Below are 20,210 nucleotides of genomic sequence, written 5' to 3'. Positions count from 1 at the left end.
CCTCTTTCGACGTGACTGATCTATTTTCAAAATGGTATTGTTGTACAGGACTTAATCATCCATAGCACCAAGCAAGAGGATTAGCAAAAGGAATTTGTGGATGATCTCTGTCTGCCAGCAGTTTAGAGCACAGTTGCTGACAGAGGCAAAACATATATTCAGCAAGCTGCCTGAGTAGGACTAATAGCCCAAGACAAATTAAATCTTTGTCCTTCATAGTCAGGAGGCATCCCTGTATTTTACAGCAGAATCTATTACCTTGAAATGCCTGCAAGAGATGCACGTCTCTGCTTGCCAAACAGGCCTGTACATGGATTGGGACTCAGCAAAGAGGACCACGTTGACCAATTTGAGCAGAAGATTGAAACGAGCACCTGGACGTAATGAATGCGTACAGAGAGGATTCCCGTAATGAACAGGGTTGGAATACACCAAGCCAATCCTTCCTCAATAATTCCATGCATTTTGTTTCTCGTCTTGATCCTCACATACCGTCTCCAGGTGTGATCTATTTGGGACCAGAATGAAGCACTGAGCCCAACTAAATGCGCAAATAACGGTTTTATTTTGACATATCTTATAAATATTATCAATATGATTTGCCAGTGCAGTTTCCCAGGGTTTCGCTGTTTCATGATTACTACTTTGTGCTTCCTTTTTGGAAAAAAGTAGGTACGGTAGGTGGCTGCAGACTGTCACATCCACTGTATTGAGGGGTGGAAAAGGCTGTAAGGTCCCACAAAAAGAAACAATACTTGTCCCCATGTTTAAGAGGGACATCAACAATTTAGACATTGAATTTAATGTGTAAGGTGGCTGAGGAAAAAGTACAGCAGATGGCAGATGAGGAAGAATTTGACAGATGGAAAGAAGATTAGAATACCTCCAGATGTTAGGCCACTTTGACTGCCCGCAGATTCTCTACGCAGGTTTCAGGAGGAATTGACAGGCTACTCCTTCAACTTGTGCTTGTGGTATTCAGTTGCTAAAGTCCTATACTACGAAGTTACTATGTGCCTCACGCTCTATATTTTAATTTTAGTAAACTTTATTTAAAGTAAGTTCAGAAAGTTTTGTCTGCACTGAAACCAAAGACAACTTCCAGTAAACTGACCATGACAGCTGACCAGCTTCTTCTGAGGAATAAAGATTTAAATACCATGGAAAAAAAATAAATTAAAGGAATGCTGTGTGCAAGGCACAGTTAATGTGGTTCAGTTAATGAGAAGCACTTCTTCATCATTAGCACCTGTGCTCAACTATACCCAGAAGCACAATTTAGCCCAATTAAGTGATTCATTAAGCATTCCTACACTGCATCATTAGAATCTCCACAATTATACAGTTGCCAATTTCAGTGCTGAACAGTCTAGAATGCTTTAAAAGTTATTCAATAAGTTAATCCCTCTCCTCCTTGGAGAGCCCTTGGCACTGAAATGGCTCACTGAAATTGCTCTTTGAACTAGAAACTTACTTTGTTACTTGGGCCTTTAGCTCCTAAGTGGAGCATGGGCCACTGATGATCTTCCATCTCCATTGACCTCTGAAGTCGATGGTTTGGTTGAGTTCACCAACGCTTCTGTGATCCACTGTCCAAGGGATTGGCCTGTACGGCTTCGCCAGAGTCCTGTTGGCCAGCCTTACCCATTTCCAACTTGTACACCAGGTTCCAGCCATTCCTCATTGCTTCTGGGAGTCCGTGCATTCATTAACAGTACCCTCCCCACAATGTAACACCTCACATTTTTCATGATTAAGTCCGTCTTAGTAACTGATTGATGCCATTCCACGGCCAAAGACTAGTGGTCTAACAGATTCAGGACCAGGTATAATATCACTGGCACAGTCATGAACTTTGTTGTTTTTGCAGTTGCAGTACATTGCAAAACATAATAAAAATTGGAAAATTTCAATAAAAAATATAAAATGTTAAATAAGTAGTGCAAAAAGAGCAAAAAAGAAAAAAAATAGTGAGGTAGTGTACAGAGGTTCAAAGTTCAAAGTACATTTATGTCACCATATACAGCCCTGAGGGTTTATTTTAGATAGAATCATAGGAAAGGTGTTGGTGCGTGGCCAAGTGGTTAAGGCGTTCATCTAGTTATCTGAAGGTCGCTAGTTCGAGCGTTGGCTGAGGCTGCATGTGTGTCCTTGAGCAAGGCACTTAACCACACATTGCTCTGCGATGACACCAGTGCCAAGCTGTATGGGTCCTAATGCCCTTTCCTTGGACAACATCGGTGGCATGAAGAGGGGAGACTTGCAGCTTGGGCAACTGCCGGTCTCCCATTAAAAAAAACCTTGCCCAGGCTTGCGCCCTGGAAACTTACCAAGGTGCAAATCCATGGTCTATCGAGACTAACGGAGGCCTACAGCTACCTAGGAAAGTACAGGGCCTTTGGCCCATCTAATCCATGCTGAGCCATTTAGGCTGCCTACTCCCACTGACCTGCACTGTGATCATAGCCAGCCATACCTCTACCTCTATGTTTTAAACTTCTCTTAACAAATTTTCTAGCGAGCATATTCAATAAATCCAGTGACAGTAATGGAACCGATGGGACCGATGGAACCGCACCCAGCAACCAGGATGCAAAAGACAACATTCTGTACAAATAAAAAAAGAAAGGAAAAAATAATAAATAAACAAGCAATAAATATCGAGAACACGAGATGAAGGGTCCTTGATGGTAAGGCTATAGGTTGTGGGAACAGTTCAGTGACGGGGCAAGTGAAGTTGAGAGTCCTTGCAGTTCATTATCCTTTCAGAAATTCAACGGCATTTAGGATAGCTACTTCACTTGATGTCCCCTTGTTCAAAAAAGGCAGTAGTGATAAACGCTGCTCGTACAGACAGACAGACAGACATATTTTATTGATCCCGAGGGAAACTGGGTTTCGTTACAGTTGCACCAACCAAGAATAATGTAGAAATGTAGCAATATAAAACCATAAATAATTCAATAATAATAAGTAAATTATTCCAAGTGGAAACCAATCCAGGACCAGCCTATTGGCTCAGGGTGTCTGACACTCCGAGGGAGGAGTTGTAAAGTTTGATGGCCACAGGCAGGAATGACTTCCTATGACGCTCAGTGTTGCATCTCGGTGGAATGAGTCTCTGGCTGAACGTACTCCTGTGCTAACTAGTACATCATGGAGTGGATGGGAGACATTGTCCAAGATGGCATGCAACTTGGACAGTATCCTCTTTTCAGACACCACCGTCAGAGAGTCCAGTTCCACCCCCACAACATCACTGGCCTTACGAATGAGTTTGCTGATTCTGTTGGTGTCTGCTACCCTCAGCCTGCTGCCCCAGCACACAACAGCAAACATGATAGCACTGGCCACCACAGACTCATAGAACATCCTCAGCATCGTCTGGCAGATGTTAAAGGACCTCAGTCTCCTCAGGAAATAGCGACGATTCTGACCCTTCTTGTAGACAGCCTCAGTGTTCTTTGACCAGTCCAGTTTATTGCCAAGTGACCAGTGAGCCTTACAGTTGATGGAAGGGAAATTATTGGACGATGAGTTGGTTGGTTTTCAATGGTAGGGTCTGATCAAATGGAATCTACTTGGTTTCTTGCTGGAGGAAATCCTCTCTCATAAATTCGAGTTTTTTGAGGAATGAACTAAGAAAATTGATGAAGGAAGGGTAGTAGATTGGACATTAACAAGGGTGTTTACAGTCCTGCGAGAAAGATTAGGACACATGGGATTCATGGTGTGCTGGAAAACTGGATCCAGAACTGGCTTGGTGATAGGAAGCAGGGGTCCTTTTCTGACTGGGTTTGTATATACTAGGTGCTCACAGGGATTGGTGCTGTTTGTCTTATATATAAATGACTTTGTTGAGAGTGTCTGATCAGTAAGTTCACTAATGACACATGGTGGAATAATGAGGACATAAATCAGCTGGAAACCCTGGGCTCAGCAGTGACAAATGGTATTTAATCTCTGAGGCTGACGTGATTGCTCATCGTATGGCGTGTCTTGGGCACCTGAAACCTGGGGGAACCCATCCCTCTCCAGGTTTTTTAACGAGGTCGAGTTGCTAGCTCGACACTCAACCCAGGCACGGATGGAGAGTGTGCAAGGGAGCCAGCCGGATTCGAACTCAGGACCTCTCGCCCTGAAGTCCAGCGCTGATGCCACTACGCCACCGGCCAGTAAATACCCTAACATCCATTAAATGGTCTTTCCTGCTTTTCTTGATAATTATTGAGTCTGTTCATGTTGTTCACATTTATGTTCACATAAACATTCACATAAATATTCGCATTATGTTCACATTTATTTAAGTTTCGTTATTGACATTTGCTCATGTGACCGTTCTGCTAATTGTTGATTGCTTAGGGCTGTTTTTACTATTGTCTTGTCTTGTAAACTTTGATTGCTATTGTGTCGTCTGTTTTGGTATTGTTCTCTGTTTCGTGCTTGGCACTGAACCACAATAAGTTCTAGTGTGTTTCATATATTGGCAATAAAGTGATTTTGAATCTGGTTTAAGTTTGCTGATGACACCACTGTCGGCTGAATCAAAGGAGGTGACGGATCAGCATATCGGAAAGAGATGGAAAATCTGGCTGAATGGTGCCACAAGAACCTCTGTCTCAATATCAGCAACACCAAGGAGCTGATGACTGACTTCAGGAGGAGGAAACCAGAGGTCCAAGAGCCAGTCCTCATCGGGGGATCAGAGTTGGAGAGGGTCAGCAACTTTAAATTCCTTGGTGTTATCATTTAGGAGGATCTGTCCTGGCCAGCAGCATCTCTACTTCCTTAGAAGTTTGCGAAGATTCAGCGTGACATCTAAAACTTTGACAAACTTCTAGAGATGTGTGGTGGAGAGCATATTGACTGATTGCTTCATGGCCTGGTACGGAAACGCCAATGCCCTTGAACGGAAAGTCCAACAAAAAGTGATGGATAAGGCCAAGTTCATCATGTCAAGCCCTCTCCACCACCGAGCACATCGACACGGAGTGCTGTCGCAGGAAAGTACTATCCATCATCAAGGACCCTCACTACCCAGCCATGCTCTCTTCTCACTGCTGCCATCAGGAAGGAGGTACAGGAGCCTCAGGACTCACACCACCAGCTTCAGGAGCAGTTACTACACCTCAACCATCAGGCTCCTGAACCAGAGAAGATAAGGCTAGGATCTTTATGTCCTCGTTGTCAACGGGAATGGTACCAGAGGATTGGCGGGAGGCGAATGTTGTCCCCTTGTTCAAAAAAGGTAGTAGGGATAGTCCAGGAAATTACAGACCAGTGAGCCTTATGTCTGTGGTGGGAAAGCTGTTGGAAAAGATTCTTAGAGATAGGATCTATGGGCATTTAGAGAATCATGGTTTGATCAGGGACAGTCAGCATGGCTTTGTGAAGGGCAGATCGTGCCTAACAAGCCTGATAGAGTTCTTTGAGGAGGTGACCAAGCATATAAATGAGGGTAGTGCAGTGGATGTGATCTACATGGATTTTAGTAAGGCATTTGACAAGGTTCCACATGGTAGGCTTATTCAGAAAGTCAGAAGGCATGGGATCCAGGGAAGTTTGGCCAGGTGGATTCAGAATTGGCTTGCCTGCAGAAGGCAGAGGGTCGTGGTGGAGGGAGTACATTCAGATTGGAGGATTGTGACTAGTGGTGTCCCACAAGGATCTGTTCTGGGACCTCCACTTTTTGTGATTTTTATTAACAACCTGGATGTGGGGGTAGAAGGGTGGGTTGGCAAGTTTGCAGATGACACAAAGGTTGGTGGTGTTGTAGATAATGTAGAGGATTGTCAAAGATTGCAGAGAAACATTGATAGGATGCAGAAGTGGGCTGAGAAGTGACAGATGGAGTTCAACCCGGAGAAGTGTGAGGTGGTACACTTTGGAAGGACAAACTCCAAGGCAGAGTACAAAGTAAATGGCAGGATACTTGGTAGTGTGGAGGAGCAGAGAGATCTGGGAGTACATGTCCACAGATCCCTGAAAGTTGCTTCACAGGTAGATAGGGTAGTTAAGAAAGCTTATGGTGTGTTAGCTTTCATAAGTCGAGGGATAGAGTTTAAGGGACGCGATGTAATGATGCAGCTCTATAAAACTCTAGTTAGGCCACACTTGGAGTACTGTGTTCAGTTCTGGTCGCTTCACTATAGGAAGGATGTGGAAGCATTGGAAAGGGTACGGAGGAGATTTACCAGGATGCTACCTGGTTTAGAGAGTATGGATTATGATCAGAGATTAAGGGAGCTAGGGCTTTACTCTTTGGAGAGAAGGAGGATGAGAGGAGACCTAACAGAGGTGTACGTGATATTAAGAGGACTAGATAGAGTGGACAGCCAGCGCCTCTTCCCCAGGGCACCACTGCTCAGTACAAGAGGACATGGCTTTAAGGTAAGGGGAGGGAAGTTCAAGGGGGATATTAGAGGAAGGTTTTTCACTAAGAGAGTGGTTGGTGCGTGGAATGCACTGCCTGAGTCAGTGGTGGAGGCAGATACACTAGTGAAATTTAAGAGACTATTAGACAGGTATATGGAGGAATTTAAGGTGGAGGGGTTATATGGGAGGCAGGGTTTGAAGGTCAGCACAACATTGTGGGCCGAAGGGCCTGTAATGTGCTGTACTATTCTATGTTCTATGTTCTATAACTTCATTCAACTTCATCGCTCAATCACTGAACTGTTCCCACTACGTATGGACTTACTTTTAAAAGGACTCTTCATCTCATGTTCTCGATATTTATCGCTTATTTATTTATTAGTAGTATATTTTTTCCCTTATGTGTTCATGCAGTTTGTTGTCCTTTGCACAATGGTTGTTTGTCTGCCCTGTAGGATGCAGTTTTTCACAGAAAGGCAGGCTCTTCAGGAGCGCTGATGTACTGAGGTCAGGCAACATCTGCGGATGAGAACAAGATGTGAGTTAATATTTCACATCAGAGACACTTTGTATTGAAACATTTGTTTGGGTGTGGATGTTTAGATTTGAAAAGTGAGAGCTCGGATCAGAATGGTGCAGTGGGGTCAGTTTGGAAATGAGGGATTAGTCATGCATGTTCCCAGGTTCGGCTATGGCCCAAGTGCGGAGTGAGAGACACTGAAGCAGGCCGATAGTTCACAGACTTTAATGCGAACAGTGTTAAAGGGAAAATAAAATAATAAACACTAGGCCAAACAGGGCCGTTAACTAAAGCTCTCTAAAGGAAAACAAAGCCGACACTGCGGCTGAAAAGAATATCTCGGCAGTAAACGAATACCGCTAGTCTTCAGTTGACTCGACAGTCCAATTTCTCAGGAAAGGCCGAATGCAAACAGGCAGCGAAGCATTGCTGTGCTCTGTCCAAGTCTCGACAACCACTACAACGACAAGTATGGAGTTAAATACTTCCACGATTAAATAATAATTAGCTGACACATGCAAGTTCACAAGCACAATTGCCGTATCTACTGCGCTGCCGAATCCGTGGTTGTGACGATGCAAAGCTGAGGTGAAGAGAAACTTCTTTAGGGATTTATCATCCTAGAGGGCTGTGCATTGTTGACAGGAAAATTAGGAGCACTGTTGATAATATGGAGGATAGTCTGATTTTGAACAGCTGATAAATCGGACAGAACACAGACAGAAAGATAACGTAGGTATGTGATGATATACTCAGTAGCCAGTTTATGGGGTCTACCTGTATACCTGTTTGTTAACACAAATATCTAATTAGGCAATCATGAAACAGCAACGCAATGCATGACAACATGCAGACGTGGTCAAGGGTTCAGCTGTTGTTCGGTCCAAACATCAGAATGGGGGTGAGGTGTGAGCTAAGTGACTTTGACTGTGGAATATTGTTGGTGCCAGACAACAGTGGTGTGCAGAAAAGCACTTTTGAACACACAGCACATCGAGCCTTGAAGTGTATGGGCTACAGCAGCAGAAGACCACGAGCAGACACTCAGTAGCCTTTGATGAGGCTCTGCATGGTAGGCTGCTCTGGGAAGTAGAGGATGATGGTTGAAGATGTTTTTGAACTAAAGGCCCGTAATGAGTGTTGTTCCCCAGGGCTCAGTGCTAGGCCCATTGCTATTTGTCATTATGTTAATAACCATATAACAATTACAGCACTGAAACAGGCCATCTCAGCCTTTCTAGTCCGTGCCGAACGCTTACTCTCACCTAGTCCCACCGACCTGCACTCAGCCCATAACCCTCCATTCCTTTCCTGTCCATATACCTATCCAATTTTACTTTAAATGACAATACCGAACCTGCCTCTACCACTTCTACTGGAATCTCATTCCACACAGCTACCACTCTCTGAGTAAAGAAATTCCCCCTCATGTTACCCTTAAACTTTTGCCCCCTAACTCTCAAATCATGTCCTCGTTTGAATCTCCCCTACTCTCAATGGAAAAAGCCTATCCACATCAACTCGATCTATCCCCCTCATAATTTTAAATACCTCTATCAAGTCCCCCCTCAACCTTCTACGCTCCAAAGAATAAAGACCTAACTTGTTCAACCTTTCCCTGTAACTTAGGTGCTGAAACCCAGGTAACATTCTCGTAAATCTCCTCTGTACTCTCTCTATTTTGTTGACATCTTTCCTATAATTCGGTGACCAGAACTGTACACAATACTCCAAATTCGGCCTTACCAATGCCTTGTACAATTTTAACATTACATCCCAACTCCTATACTCATGATTGAATGAGAATGTACAAGGTACGGGTAGTGATTGCAGGTGACACTAAAGTAGGTGGTATCATTGACAGTGAAGATGGTTATCAGGATTTGCACAGGGATCTTGATCAGATGGGTAAGTGGGCCGAGGAATAGCAAACCTTAATTTAATTCAGATAAATGCAAGGTTTTGGACTCTGGGAAGGATTTTCACTGTGAGCGGTAGGAACCTGGGGATTGTTATCAGACTCAGAGAATTAGGATTACATCTACATGGTTACCTGAAAGTTGCATCACAGAGAGACAGGGCGGTAAAGAAGGCTTTTGTTGTCCTCTCCTTCATCAGCCAGGGGACTGAGTGTAGAATTCAGTTTATTATGTTGCTAGTACAAGACGATGGTGAAGCGACATTCAGAATATTGCGTTCAGATTTGGGTTACCCTGCTGCAGGAAAGATGCCAAATATTTCCTGTAACATGTAGATAATTTAATAATGTCTATAGAACAGATAATATTCTGGAAAGAGTGCAGAGGAAATTTATAAGGATGTAGCCAGAACTCAAGGGACTGAGTTATGAACAGAAGTTGAGCAGTTTGGGACACTTAGTTTGGAGCAATAGATAAAAAGGGGTGATCTTTTAGCAGTGTGTAAAATCATGAAGAGCATACATAAGGTCAATTCACACTGTCTTTTTTCACGGTTTGGGGAATCAAGAACTAGAGGACTTAGGTCTAAGATGAGTGGGAAGAGATTTAAGAACCTGAGGGACAATTTCTTCACCCAGAGGATGGTAAGCGTATGGTATGAGCTGCCAGGGCAAATAGCTGAAATAGGTACATTAACAATACTTAGAAGGTACTTGGACAGCTACACGTGGATAGGAAGTGTGTTAGAGGGATAAGGAGCAAACGCGACAAATAGGACTAGCTTAAGTAGGAATCTTGGTCAGCAAGGACCAGTTGGGCCGAAGGGCCTTTGCTTTGTATCCATGAATCTTGGAGTCATGGGTGCTCTGGCTACAGCCAGAGAATAGTGTGCCTTTCTGGTCACCACACTTCTAGGAAGTGCATTTACTGGAGATAAAGAGAGGAGGTTCACCAGGACGCTGCCTGGGATAGAACATTTCATTTGCGAGAGCTTGTGCAGGCTGGGTTTGTAAAGACAGTTTGCTTCCCTTGAAGCAGAGGAGTCTGAAGAGGTCTTGATAGAAATATTTACAATTCTAAGGGCCATAGATAAGGTGGAGAGTGAGAAATTTTCAAGTTCATTGTCATCTGACTGAACATATATACAATCAACTGAAACAATGCTCCTCCACCAACGGTGCTCCCACAAAACAGATATCACACACAGCACATAAAGCAAAATATTATATGATGTATGTTAATAAAATATAATTCAAAATGCATATAGTAAAGTGCAGCACAGGTAAACAGTAAACAGTTTGCTGCCTAGTGACGGGACATTGGTGGTTCGTTATTCTCACAGCATCAGGGAAGATGCTGTTACTCAGTCTGACAGTCCCAATCCTGATGCTGTTGTACCTCCTTCTGGATGGTAGCCAGTCAGAGATTGTGGGGTGGGTGGTAGGGATCCTCAACAATGATTTGGCCCCTTCATCTGCAACGCTCCTAGTAAATGTCACAAATAGGAAGGGGGGGGGGAGACCCCAGTGATCCTCTCGGTAGTTTTTACTGTCTCCTGTAGGGTCCGATGCCTTGCAGCTTCCGTACCGCAAAATGACACAGCCAGACTGGACTCTCCCAAAGGTGCTCCTGTAGAAAGTTGTTAGAAAGTTACAGGGAGCCTTGTACGCCTCACTCTCCTCAGAAAGTGTAGATGCTGCTGTGCCTTCTTGACCTGTGAGGAGATGTTGTGGGTCCAGGTTAGATCGTCCATTATGTGCACACCAAAGAATATTCTTCACTCTCTCCAAGGCAGAACCATTGATGTGCGACGGAGAGTAATTTCTCCCCATAATTGAGACATTTAAACCATAGGTCTAAGGTAAAGCATAAGAGATTTAGAGGGCATCAAAGGAACATTATCTCCACTCAGAGGTGGTTGAAACTGGAACGTACTGTCTGAGGAAGTGGTGGAGCCAGGTATTCTCACAATATTTACTAGGTATCTGGATGACCAATTGAATTGCCGAGGCAGACAATTCCACAGACAATTGTTGGTAAGTGGTTGATGTCTAACAGGTACATGGACAGGACGGGTTTAGGTGGACATGAGCCAAATGCAGACAACGGGAACCAGCTCAGATGGGCATCGTGGTCAGCATTCATGGGTTAGGCTGAAGGGCCTGGTTCCTTGCTGCATTGATTTTAGGCAGTGTTGGTATAGACGAGTACGGTAGTCAGCATTGATTGGTGGGCTGAAGAGTCTGTTTGTGTGCTGTATCACTGACTCAACTGTCAAGGAGTCAGATGTTGTGGTGATCAGGGAGGTGAAAGGCCGGCGAGGATTTTTATCAAAAATGGTACTGGCTCAAAACTCACATGATCTTAGTACTTACATTATATTTATTTGTGGGAATAATTCAGAAAATGTGAACTCGGGTGGTTGATAGTTGGGTTGAGTTGTTCTCTGATCTTGGCAATCCACTTGCAAATGTTTCATCACCATACAAGCAGAAGTCATCAGTGTGCTGTTAATTGTGGTGTGTCCTCTGAATTCTTGAAATGTACGTACTTAACACTCAGCTGATTGACCCAATGCAGGCAAAATTTCAGACCACAACATACAAAGTTCACCGTGCAATCAATCAGTGACAAGATTTCCTCCCCCACATCGCAATTGAGTTTCAGAAATGACGACCGATAAGCTGATGAAAAGTACAGTATACAATGGCTAAACGTTGAGACTACGTCCACACTACGTCAGATAAATCCGTAACCGAAGCTTTTTCTCTTCATTTTTACCCTTTGTCCACACTAAAACGGCATTTTTGTCGCCCGAAACTGGAGCTTTTCAGAAACGCTTTCCAGAGTGGGTAATTTTGAAAACGCTGCTCAGGCAGATCAGTGTGGATGGGGTAACCAGAGACTTCTGAAAACGCTGTCAGACGACAGCGCGCTATTTCATTGTTTTCTTGAACGCAACCTAACAATTTCAGAACAGACGGCAACGAGACTGAAGCCAGAAGAGTTAGAAATGATCTCACCAAATACTTTGACCCATAACTTACTGAATAAATAAGTATAATCACTTTGCCCTGTTTTCTGTCCTTGCTTGTATGAAGGTGGTTTACCTATTTATGCAAGTACTTCTCTGACAATAAATGTGTAACAGCCTAATGTAACATTGTATGGAAATACAAGATAACACTGATGCGGACATGTTTTATACATTTAACAAAGGGATTTATTAATGCAACAGAGTTAGTTCTTCAATATTCGTTGTCAGCTGGGTCAATCTGTCCGTGAACTCCCTGTCGGTTGCCGCCATAAGCTCCAGTATTTGTTTTTTTTTTAGTTTTAAGTTCTCCTGCGTGAGAGCCAACAGCTGTCCGTCGTTTTAAGTTTTTCTTGTCTGTAACTACACAAATGCGCACTTTTACGGCGAGATTCGACACCAAACGTGTCGTTTGTTTTCGGTAGATGTGTCCTGCGCATGCGCAGTAGGAGGAGATTCGCCGAAATCCCCGTTTCAATGTGGATAGAGATATTTCCAAAAACGCATAGTGTGGGCGCCTATCGTTTTTACGCGAAACCGGCGTTTTCAAAATTATCCGGTCTAGTGTGGATGTAGCCTCAGAGGATGCACCACAATCAACAGCACCCTGTCGCATGGTGACAAGTGAATTGCCGAGATCAGAGAACTCAACCCAACCATATTCATATGGTCTAACAGTAAGTGGAATATAAAAGGAGGAGTAGATAAATTCAGTTTTAAATTAAAAAATTGAACCCCAGAACTTCTGTCCCATGGTTCTGAAGTAAGTGGACTACTGCATATTAGTGACCAAAGTTCACAATAAATTTATTATCAAAGTCCATATATGTCACAGAGATTCATTTTCTGTGTCTGAGCTGCCCCCACACTGGAAGCTTCCGATGACTTTGTCTTTTATGCATATTTTCCTTTACAGCATTGTCCAAACCATTAGAGGACATTGCAGAACACGCCAGGGTCTGGGCGACACTTATCCCTAAAACACCTTTGAACAGAAGGTGGTGAGTGCTGCCATGTCCCGGTGTGATTTCTGTAACAAAGGTGATCCCACAGCGCTGCTCGGTGTTTGGTCTGGGGGACCATGAGGGACCAGCAACGTATTTCCAAATCAGACTGGTGACCTAGAAGGCAGGCAGCAGGCAATGGTATCCCCGTGGTCTTTCCCGGTAATAGAGCTATTGAGTTTACGAGATGCATGGCTGAGTGATTATGAGCGTGAATGCAGACGGTACACAATGTCACTGTAGACAGTAGAAAGTGCAACAGCCACTGGGTACCAGTAATGGGTGGATAGGGTGCCGATCACTTGGGCTGCCCAGTCCTGGGTGACTTTGAGGTTCTTGTCGCCTGCTGTAGCTACTCCCGGGCAGGCAGAGAGCAAGCCATCATGTTCCTAATTTGTGCCTTGTATCTGAGGGTTCAGAAGATGAAAATGAGTCTTAAAAGGTCAAAGTATGTATAAATTGTGCAACCTTTGAGATGGGTCTGTTTACAGGCAGCCACAAAACAAGAACCCGATCAACCAACACCCGATGCTCAGAAAGGAAGAAAAAACACCACTCGTGAAAGCAACAACTTCGGAACAAAAGCGAGTCCATAGACACGAAGCCTGGAGACAGGGCCATATCCTCGGTCCTGGTTCATCCTGCAGCGGGGCGAATCACCACGGAACCCGGAGCAGCCTCAGCACCGGGGAGAGAGGAGTAAACATTGTGGAAGAGCAGAATCGGCCCGACCCTTGCCTCCGGTCCCGACGCCCCTGCCTTTTCAGTCGACCTAACGTGATGATGTCAATGTCTCTCATCAGAAATTATCATCACCGTGTGACATTTATCAGGCAGCTTCATTTGCAGAGGATTTGCAAGTAGATTCGGTATTGATTGTTCTCAGTGTCTGATGAAAAGAAGGTGACTGGTGCAGCAGCTGATCAGGATTGACCAGGGAACACTGCTGCAGGGAACTGAGGTCATGCCCTGGGGTGGCACTGATTGATCACAGGCAACATAAAATTCCCCTTCCCTTTAGTGCCAATCAGTTTCATTTTGACCAAGATGCCTTGATGCCAGACTTGATCAAATGTTGCTATGACAGTCACTCTCATTTCACCGCTGGAGTCCAGCTTTGTCCACAACCACAGAGGTTTGAAGCTCAACTGGAAATTGATCAATTCAATATGGCACTTGAGAAAACTTCTGTGGTATAATTCATTTGGGAAACGAGATCATGTGTACTAAATGTGGCTCGAGTAGAAGGACCTCAAAAATACATACTAAGGCAGGAAAGCAATGGCTTGATGTTGGGGGCGAGTTCTTGTTCACTGACAAAGAAAACATCTTTTGGTCTGTATGGGCCTAAATGGTTTTTTTTCTGGTATGGGTTGGATAGCCTCTTCCTTTTCAGGCCAGACCTTTATTTGAAGAGAGACATCAATTAAGCTTAGGTGAGCGATCTTTTCTTTCCCCCCCCCCCCCCACTTCCAACCATCAAATCCAATGCATTTGTGCTAGAGCTACTCTGGAGATTGCTTCAGTTCCACTTCAGATGAAAATTTTGCCCAGGATTGCTTTTCTTAACATTTTCTTCTTGAAGTGATTTTTTTTAACATCAGTGTTACTAATTTATAAAGAACAGAGCTAGTGCCAATGATAGAGCAAGCATTTGTCTAATAATTTCCTACTTCTATCAGTCTATCACCACACCACCTCTTAAATCGTCTCATCACAGAAAGTTGGTAGAGACTAGAAATGAACGTAAGTGCTTTTTGATAGTGTAAAAACAGTAGAGCTGCATTTCTTGAATTTATGTAGTGCCTGATGTGAAGGACAGGTCCTAGGATTCTCTTTGAGATGGAGAGGGGCACAAGTGTCTAGTTTTAAGATTCAAGTACATTTTTGCAAAGTCTATACTAATGAAATAGTAAACTTATCTGAAGAAGGTAACTCACAAGTGGTATATGGAGTTGAAAGAAGAGTTGAGGTAGCATTGAGTGAAGCCATGCAGCAGTTTCCAAATATTAATAATTTTGGAAGATAATGAGATGATATCATGATATCCATTAGGAAAGGGAACATATGAGGGTGAAGCATATGCACTTTCTAAAGATCTAAATCAAAAGAATGTAACCATCCCACATTTTTCTAGATGACTCTCACGTATGCGGTAAACCCATGTATATTTTGGTCCTAATTTGTTTCTAAACATTTTACTAATTCAGAGTTGCTGGTGAGGTATGAACATGGTTAACATTGAACAATCGTGCCGGATAGCGAGTGCACATATTTGTGGTTAAGATTTTGACTTATTCCGCCCTCCCCCAATCCTAAAACCTCTCAAAACTTCTTTTTTTTTTAGCCATACCCCACCACCTGCTTTTGATAAAAGTAATTACTTACCTGTTGTGTGACTTTAATCTTTATCTTAATTCCTGTCTTATCAGGACAGTCATGCTTCCAAGGCAAGAATTTGATAGCAAATGATTGAAAATCAAAGAAGTGGGCACAAACCAGTGGACTATGTACATGATCAGTTCCACTTCTAACCTACTGTAGAAGGAGCCAACCTGATCAGTTCAAGTACTGGTGATGGCAATATTTTACTGTTATAGAATTGCGACTATGGCAAAAAGAATGGCGGATACCCATTATAATTCACTAGAAAAGTGATTCACAGTGATGAGAGCATTAGAGTGTAAATTATGTTAGTGAACTTCATCAAATAATTAAATTTTAGTTAAATTATTTTTTTCTCCTCATTTTTACCCCTTTGAAGGCCAGTGTCAGGATGTCCCCAACATGCTTGCTAGTGTCTAGCTTGTTTCTAAACAGCATCATTTCGGAATGCATAATTCCAGTGAGGATCAGTGACTATCTAATTTGAGACATTAAATGCTCTGCCTGCAATGAGACCAACTCACATAGAAGCAATCAGCAGGGATCAAGCACATTACCGAAAACTGGACCATCCTACACTTGATATTTCAGTAGCTTCGCTCCGTGCGTTTTCAGATTAACAGGTAGCAAATGCATGTTCACTTCCAATCACAAGTACACACAAACACAGGAAAAACAAAAAATGCTTGAAAGAAGTGTTTGGCTCTTTTAATGCAAGTAATGAGGATCTATCACCCACTGCCATACAGCAAGTGGTGGCATTCATCAGCTACACTTTAGGGCAGGGATTCCCAACCCTTTCTATGCCATGTACCCCTACTGTTAACTGAGGGGTCCACAGACCCCCTGGTTGAAAACCACTGCTTTAGGAGATCTCTTCTTCCTTGCCCCAAATTCCTAACCTCATCTCCAATGTCCTTCATTAATTCTGCATCCAAGCTCCTAGTTTTTGAACTCCTGCACACATTCTCGTCCCCCACATTCAGCCCCCTCTAACATCAGTTTAATTCTCTGATATCAGTGATCCGCTGCCTTGGGGTTCAGCCGCCTATAGCCACGAGGTTTCAGCACCATCGGCCTCCTTCAGCATCATTCCTCATAACCTAAGCGTCTGCAAAGTCTACTGCCAGTGCAGCTAGCACAGTGCCAAAACTTCATTATTACAGCATCTCAAGCCAAGGATACTTGCCTCGTCCTTCACCGTGGCAGCTTTAAATGAAGACTTGGAAGTGGGGTATGACAGGGGAAATTTTCATCACAGCTCTCCCACGTCATCTGTCCAGCATTGTTCTATGGTTAGCTTCAGCAAGCTGGGCTACCTGGGTAACACCAGCATCTCCAACTTCACGTTTATGATATAAATTGAAGTTTTCTCTTTGTCTGAACTCAGTTTTGTAGCAAACCCCTCTGCAAAAGTAACGGTTTGAGAGGATCTCAGTTGAAAGAGGTGGTACGTGAATTTTCCTGTGTGGGCATGGGGAGAAAGGGTTTCATCTCAACAATGTCACCACATACATTTCTAAACTTTAATGCTGAAGTCATTATGATTGCACGATTTCATTACTAACAATGGCTTTCTTTTTTAAAAAAAAAGTTAATTCCTTGTATAGATCATTGTGAAGCATATGTTTCTGCTTCAGAGTAATGACTTTTCTTTCTGTGTAGGCGAGAAAGTGATGTCAGACGATGAATTTACTCAAGATCTGTTCAGATTCCTGCAGTTGCTTTGTGAAGGACACAATAATGGTATTTGTGATTGCTATCGTCACATTCTTTAATCAATTAGTTTTATTTGCAAAAATAAGTATTTCATTCTTGCATCTAAATCAATGTTTATTTTAAGGTTGAATTTTTGGGGACAAGACCGCTGTCTTATTTTAAATAGTAATTTGATTTTATTAGTTTAAATAAGTTCCTTGCAACAAGTACAACTTGCTAGGATCCAAGAAATAAGAATTTACAATTATGAATCACGTGCAAAGGGGAATGGAAGATAAGATATTAGTTGCAGTTGGTCAGGCTTAAAGTTTTAAGCTTCAAAGAAAATGGCTGAAGAAGGTCTGAGACAATCCAGGGAACTAAGTAATGCATCAGAAGGTGACTGGGTTTCAGGGGCAGAATTTCTCTGGGAAGCCAAGCTGATGGTAGCCAGTCTTACTTATATCTGTTCAGTTAACTTTAGTCGTGTATCAGGTAAGTCACTATCGGTGTTCGTTGGGGCCAGAAACTGAGGCATTAACTGTATAAATTTTAATCCAAAGGCACAGCCGAGTGTAGCAATACCGTGCTACCTGTCAAATTAGATTAGTTTAAATTTACTATCTGTGCTTCTTCTTCCACAACAAGATTTAACAACTTGCTGTTAACTCATGGGCTCATCTGTGTGACGCATGGCGCTTACTAATACCTTTTAATGGAATTTCTATCTGAGTCAGTTAGAGGTCTTTTTTGGCTGTCAGTTAAAATGGTGGGATTAATCCTTCTACTGGGTTGGAAGCAGTTTGGTGCAATGTTGCTTCATTTTAATTCCATTCTTCTAGCCTTTAAATGGACTTTTGTCACCACCAAATCTTTAATTACTTAATACTTGTATTAACATAATATTTAATTGTTTTGTAAAAAGGTACCATATTTGTGTGGTTCCCTATCTGTTTGCCAGTAGGAAATGCCAGTCTGAGTCTAGATGCTTCTCCAGAAGAGAGGAATAATAACCATATAACAATTACAGCACGGAAACAGGCCATCTCGGCCCTTCTAGTCCATTCCGAATGCTTACTCTCACCTAGTCCCACCTACCTGTACTCAGCCCATAACCCTCCATTCCTATCCTGTCCATATACCTATCCAATTTTTTTTCAAATGACAATACCGAACCTGCCTCTACCACTTCTACTGGAAGCTCGTTCCACACAGCTATCACTCTCTGAGTAAAGAAATTCCCTCTCATGTTACCCTTAAACTTTTGCCCCCTAACTCTCAACTTATGTCCTCTTGTTTGAATCTCCCCTACTCTCAATGGAAAAAGCCTATCCACGTCAACTCTATCTATCCCCCTCATAATTTTAAATGCCTCTATCAAGTCCCCCTCAACCTTCTACGCTCCAAAGAATAAAGACCTAACTTGTTCAACCTTTCTCTGTAACTTAGGTGCTGAAACCCAGGTAACATTCTAATAAATCTCCTCTGTACTCTCTCTATTTTGTTGCCATCTTTCCTATAATTCGGTGACCAGAACTGTACACAATACTCCAAATTTTGCCTTACCAATGCCTTGTACAATTTTAACATTACATCCCAACTCCTATCCTCAATGCTTTGATTTATAAAGGCTAGCATACCAAAAGCTTTCTTCACCACCCTATCCACATGAGATTCCACCTTCAAGGAACTATGCACCATTATTCCTAGATCACTCTGTTCTACTGTATTCCTCAATGCCCTACCATTTACCATGTATGTCCTATTTTGATTAGTCCTACCAAAATGTAGCACCTCACACTTATCAGCATTAAACTCCATCTGCCATCTTTCAGCCCACTCTTCTAACTGGCCTAAATCTCTCTGCAAGCTTTGAAAACCTACTTCATTATCCACAACACCACATACCTTAGTATCATCTGCATACTTACTCATCCAATTTACCACCCCATCAGGTCATTAATGTATACGACAAATATGACAAAAATAATCCAACAACGGCTTTTCTAAATCTAGCTCAAGATGAGTTTTTGTCAATGCTCTACCATTTTCATCTGCCAGAGTGCTAATGCTCCCTTTCTCCTTCTATCTCTCGTACTTCTTTTAAGACACCTCTATAAAATCTCATTCAGCCAAGGTTTTGATAACTGCCTTAATATTTCCTTCCGTGTTACACTACATGAAGTTTCTTGGAATATTCTACCGCATTAAAGGTGCTACATAAATGAAAGCTGGTGGTGTCAAATACTGCGAATTGCATCCAAATTATTGCAGGGATAAGTTGGGATAGGACAACAAATGTGAAAGAAACAGCGTTCTTCCTTGAAAAGTAAACAGTTCAGTAAAAACACTGAATCTGTGCAGCAGACATACAACCTCACTTTTATAAACAGTGGTTTGCTTCACTCAAAAAACTTCTTTAAAATATTTTTAAAGTGTAGAGAAAACAGATAAATACAGAATGTAGAGAAAATGCAAAACTTGTTCTACAGTTTTACATCAAAGAAATTATTTTTTAAAATCTATGCTTTGGAAGACTGAGTGGGAAGTTAAGAATTTTAAAGAACTTGGAAAGTAGGAATGAAGAACATGGATTGTTGCTTTGGAAAAATGTGATTATGGATGTGATGAACTTAAGACACTAGTATGATGAAAACTCAATATAAAAGCAAGCAAATTCAAAACATGTTGGGAAAAAATGTTCTATAGGAATGATTAATGTTTGAAATAATCTACCAGGGAAATTAGTGCAGTTGGGTATTGACAGAGTTCAAATGGAGGATGGCATTTTTCATCCTTGGCTTTCCTTGTCCAGTATTTTTAGTTCATTCTACTCGACTGAGAATTGGGAAAAACATTTAAAATTAACAATACAGTGAACAAATATTGTTTATGCTCAAAATTACAAGTTAAAAAAGCAGCAGTGAGAGAAATTTGCAATCACTTCAAGTTGTGATTACATTTCTGTCTCAATCCTTATCAAAAATTTTTATGGTACTTGTTCTGAATTTTAATGTTAAATTAGGAAATAAAGAATGTGCTACCTGTCAATGCATATATGAATATTCCAGATAGATCTGTACACATTTCAATGTGGCTTTCTAATTATATTTCTGTTTGCTGTTTCATAAGAATATTTAAATGGTTATAAATTGTGGATGATGTTGGGTTATTCGGTAAGTGTGGCTTGTGGTTCATTATTCAGGTAAGGATATTGCTTTTTGCGTAATAAAGTCTAAACTAAATTCACAGAATTACTACAAAGGTAACAGAAC

At 42.2% G+C, this 20,210-nt stretch overlaps 1 protein-coding gene across 6 annotated transcripts in view; it reads left to right on the top strand.

Moving 5' to 3' along the window:
• LOC140716481 (ryanodine receptor 1-like) overlaps positions 1–20,210 on the top strand; it is a 560,721-nt gene that overhangs the window by 458,914 nt on the left and 81,597 nt on the right. For all 6 annotated transcript variants that reach the window (XM_073029249.1, XM_073029247.1, XM_073029248.1 and 3 more), the window contains one exon: positions 16,903–16,983. In XM_073029249.1, the coding sequence (XP_072885350.1) occupies positions 16,903–16,983 (81 nt within the window). The remainder of the gene's footprint in view (positions 1–16,902; positions 16,984–20,210) is intronic.

This window comes from Hemitrygon akajei, chromosome 25 (genome assembly GCF_048418815.1).
Source record: "Hemitrygon akajei chromosome 25, sHemAka1.3, whole genome shotgun sequence".
Classification (NCBI taxonomy): Eukaryota; Metazoa; Chordata; class Chondrichthyes; order Myliobatiformes; family Dasyatidae; genus Hemitrygon; species Hemitrygon akajei.
The sequence above is the reverse complement of the archived record's forward strand: the minus strand, read 5'-3'. Positions and strand labels throughout refer to the sequence as shown.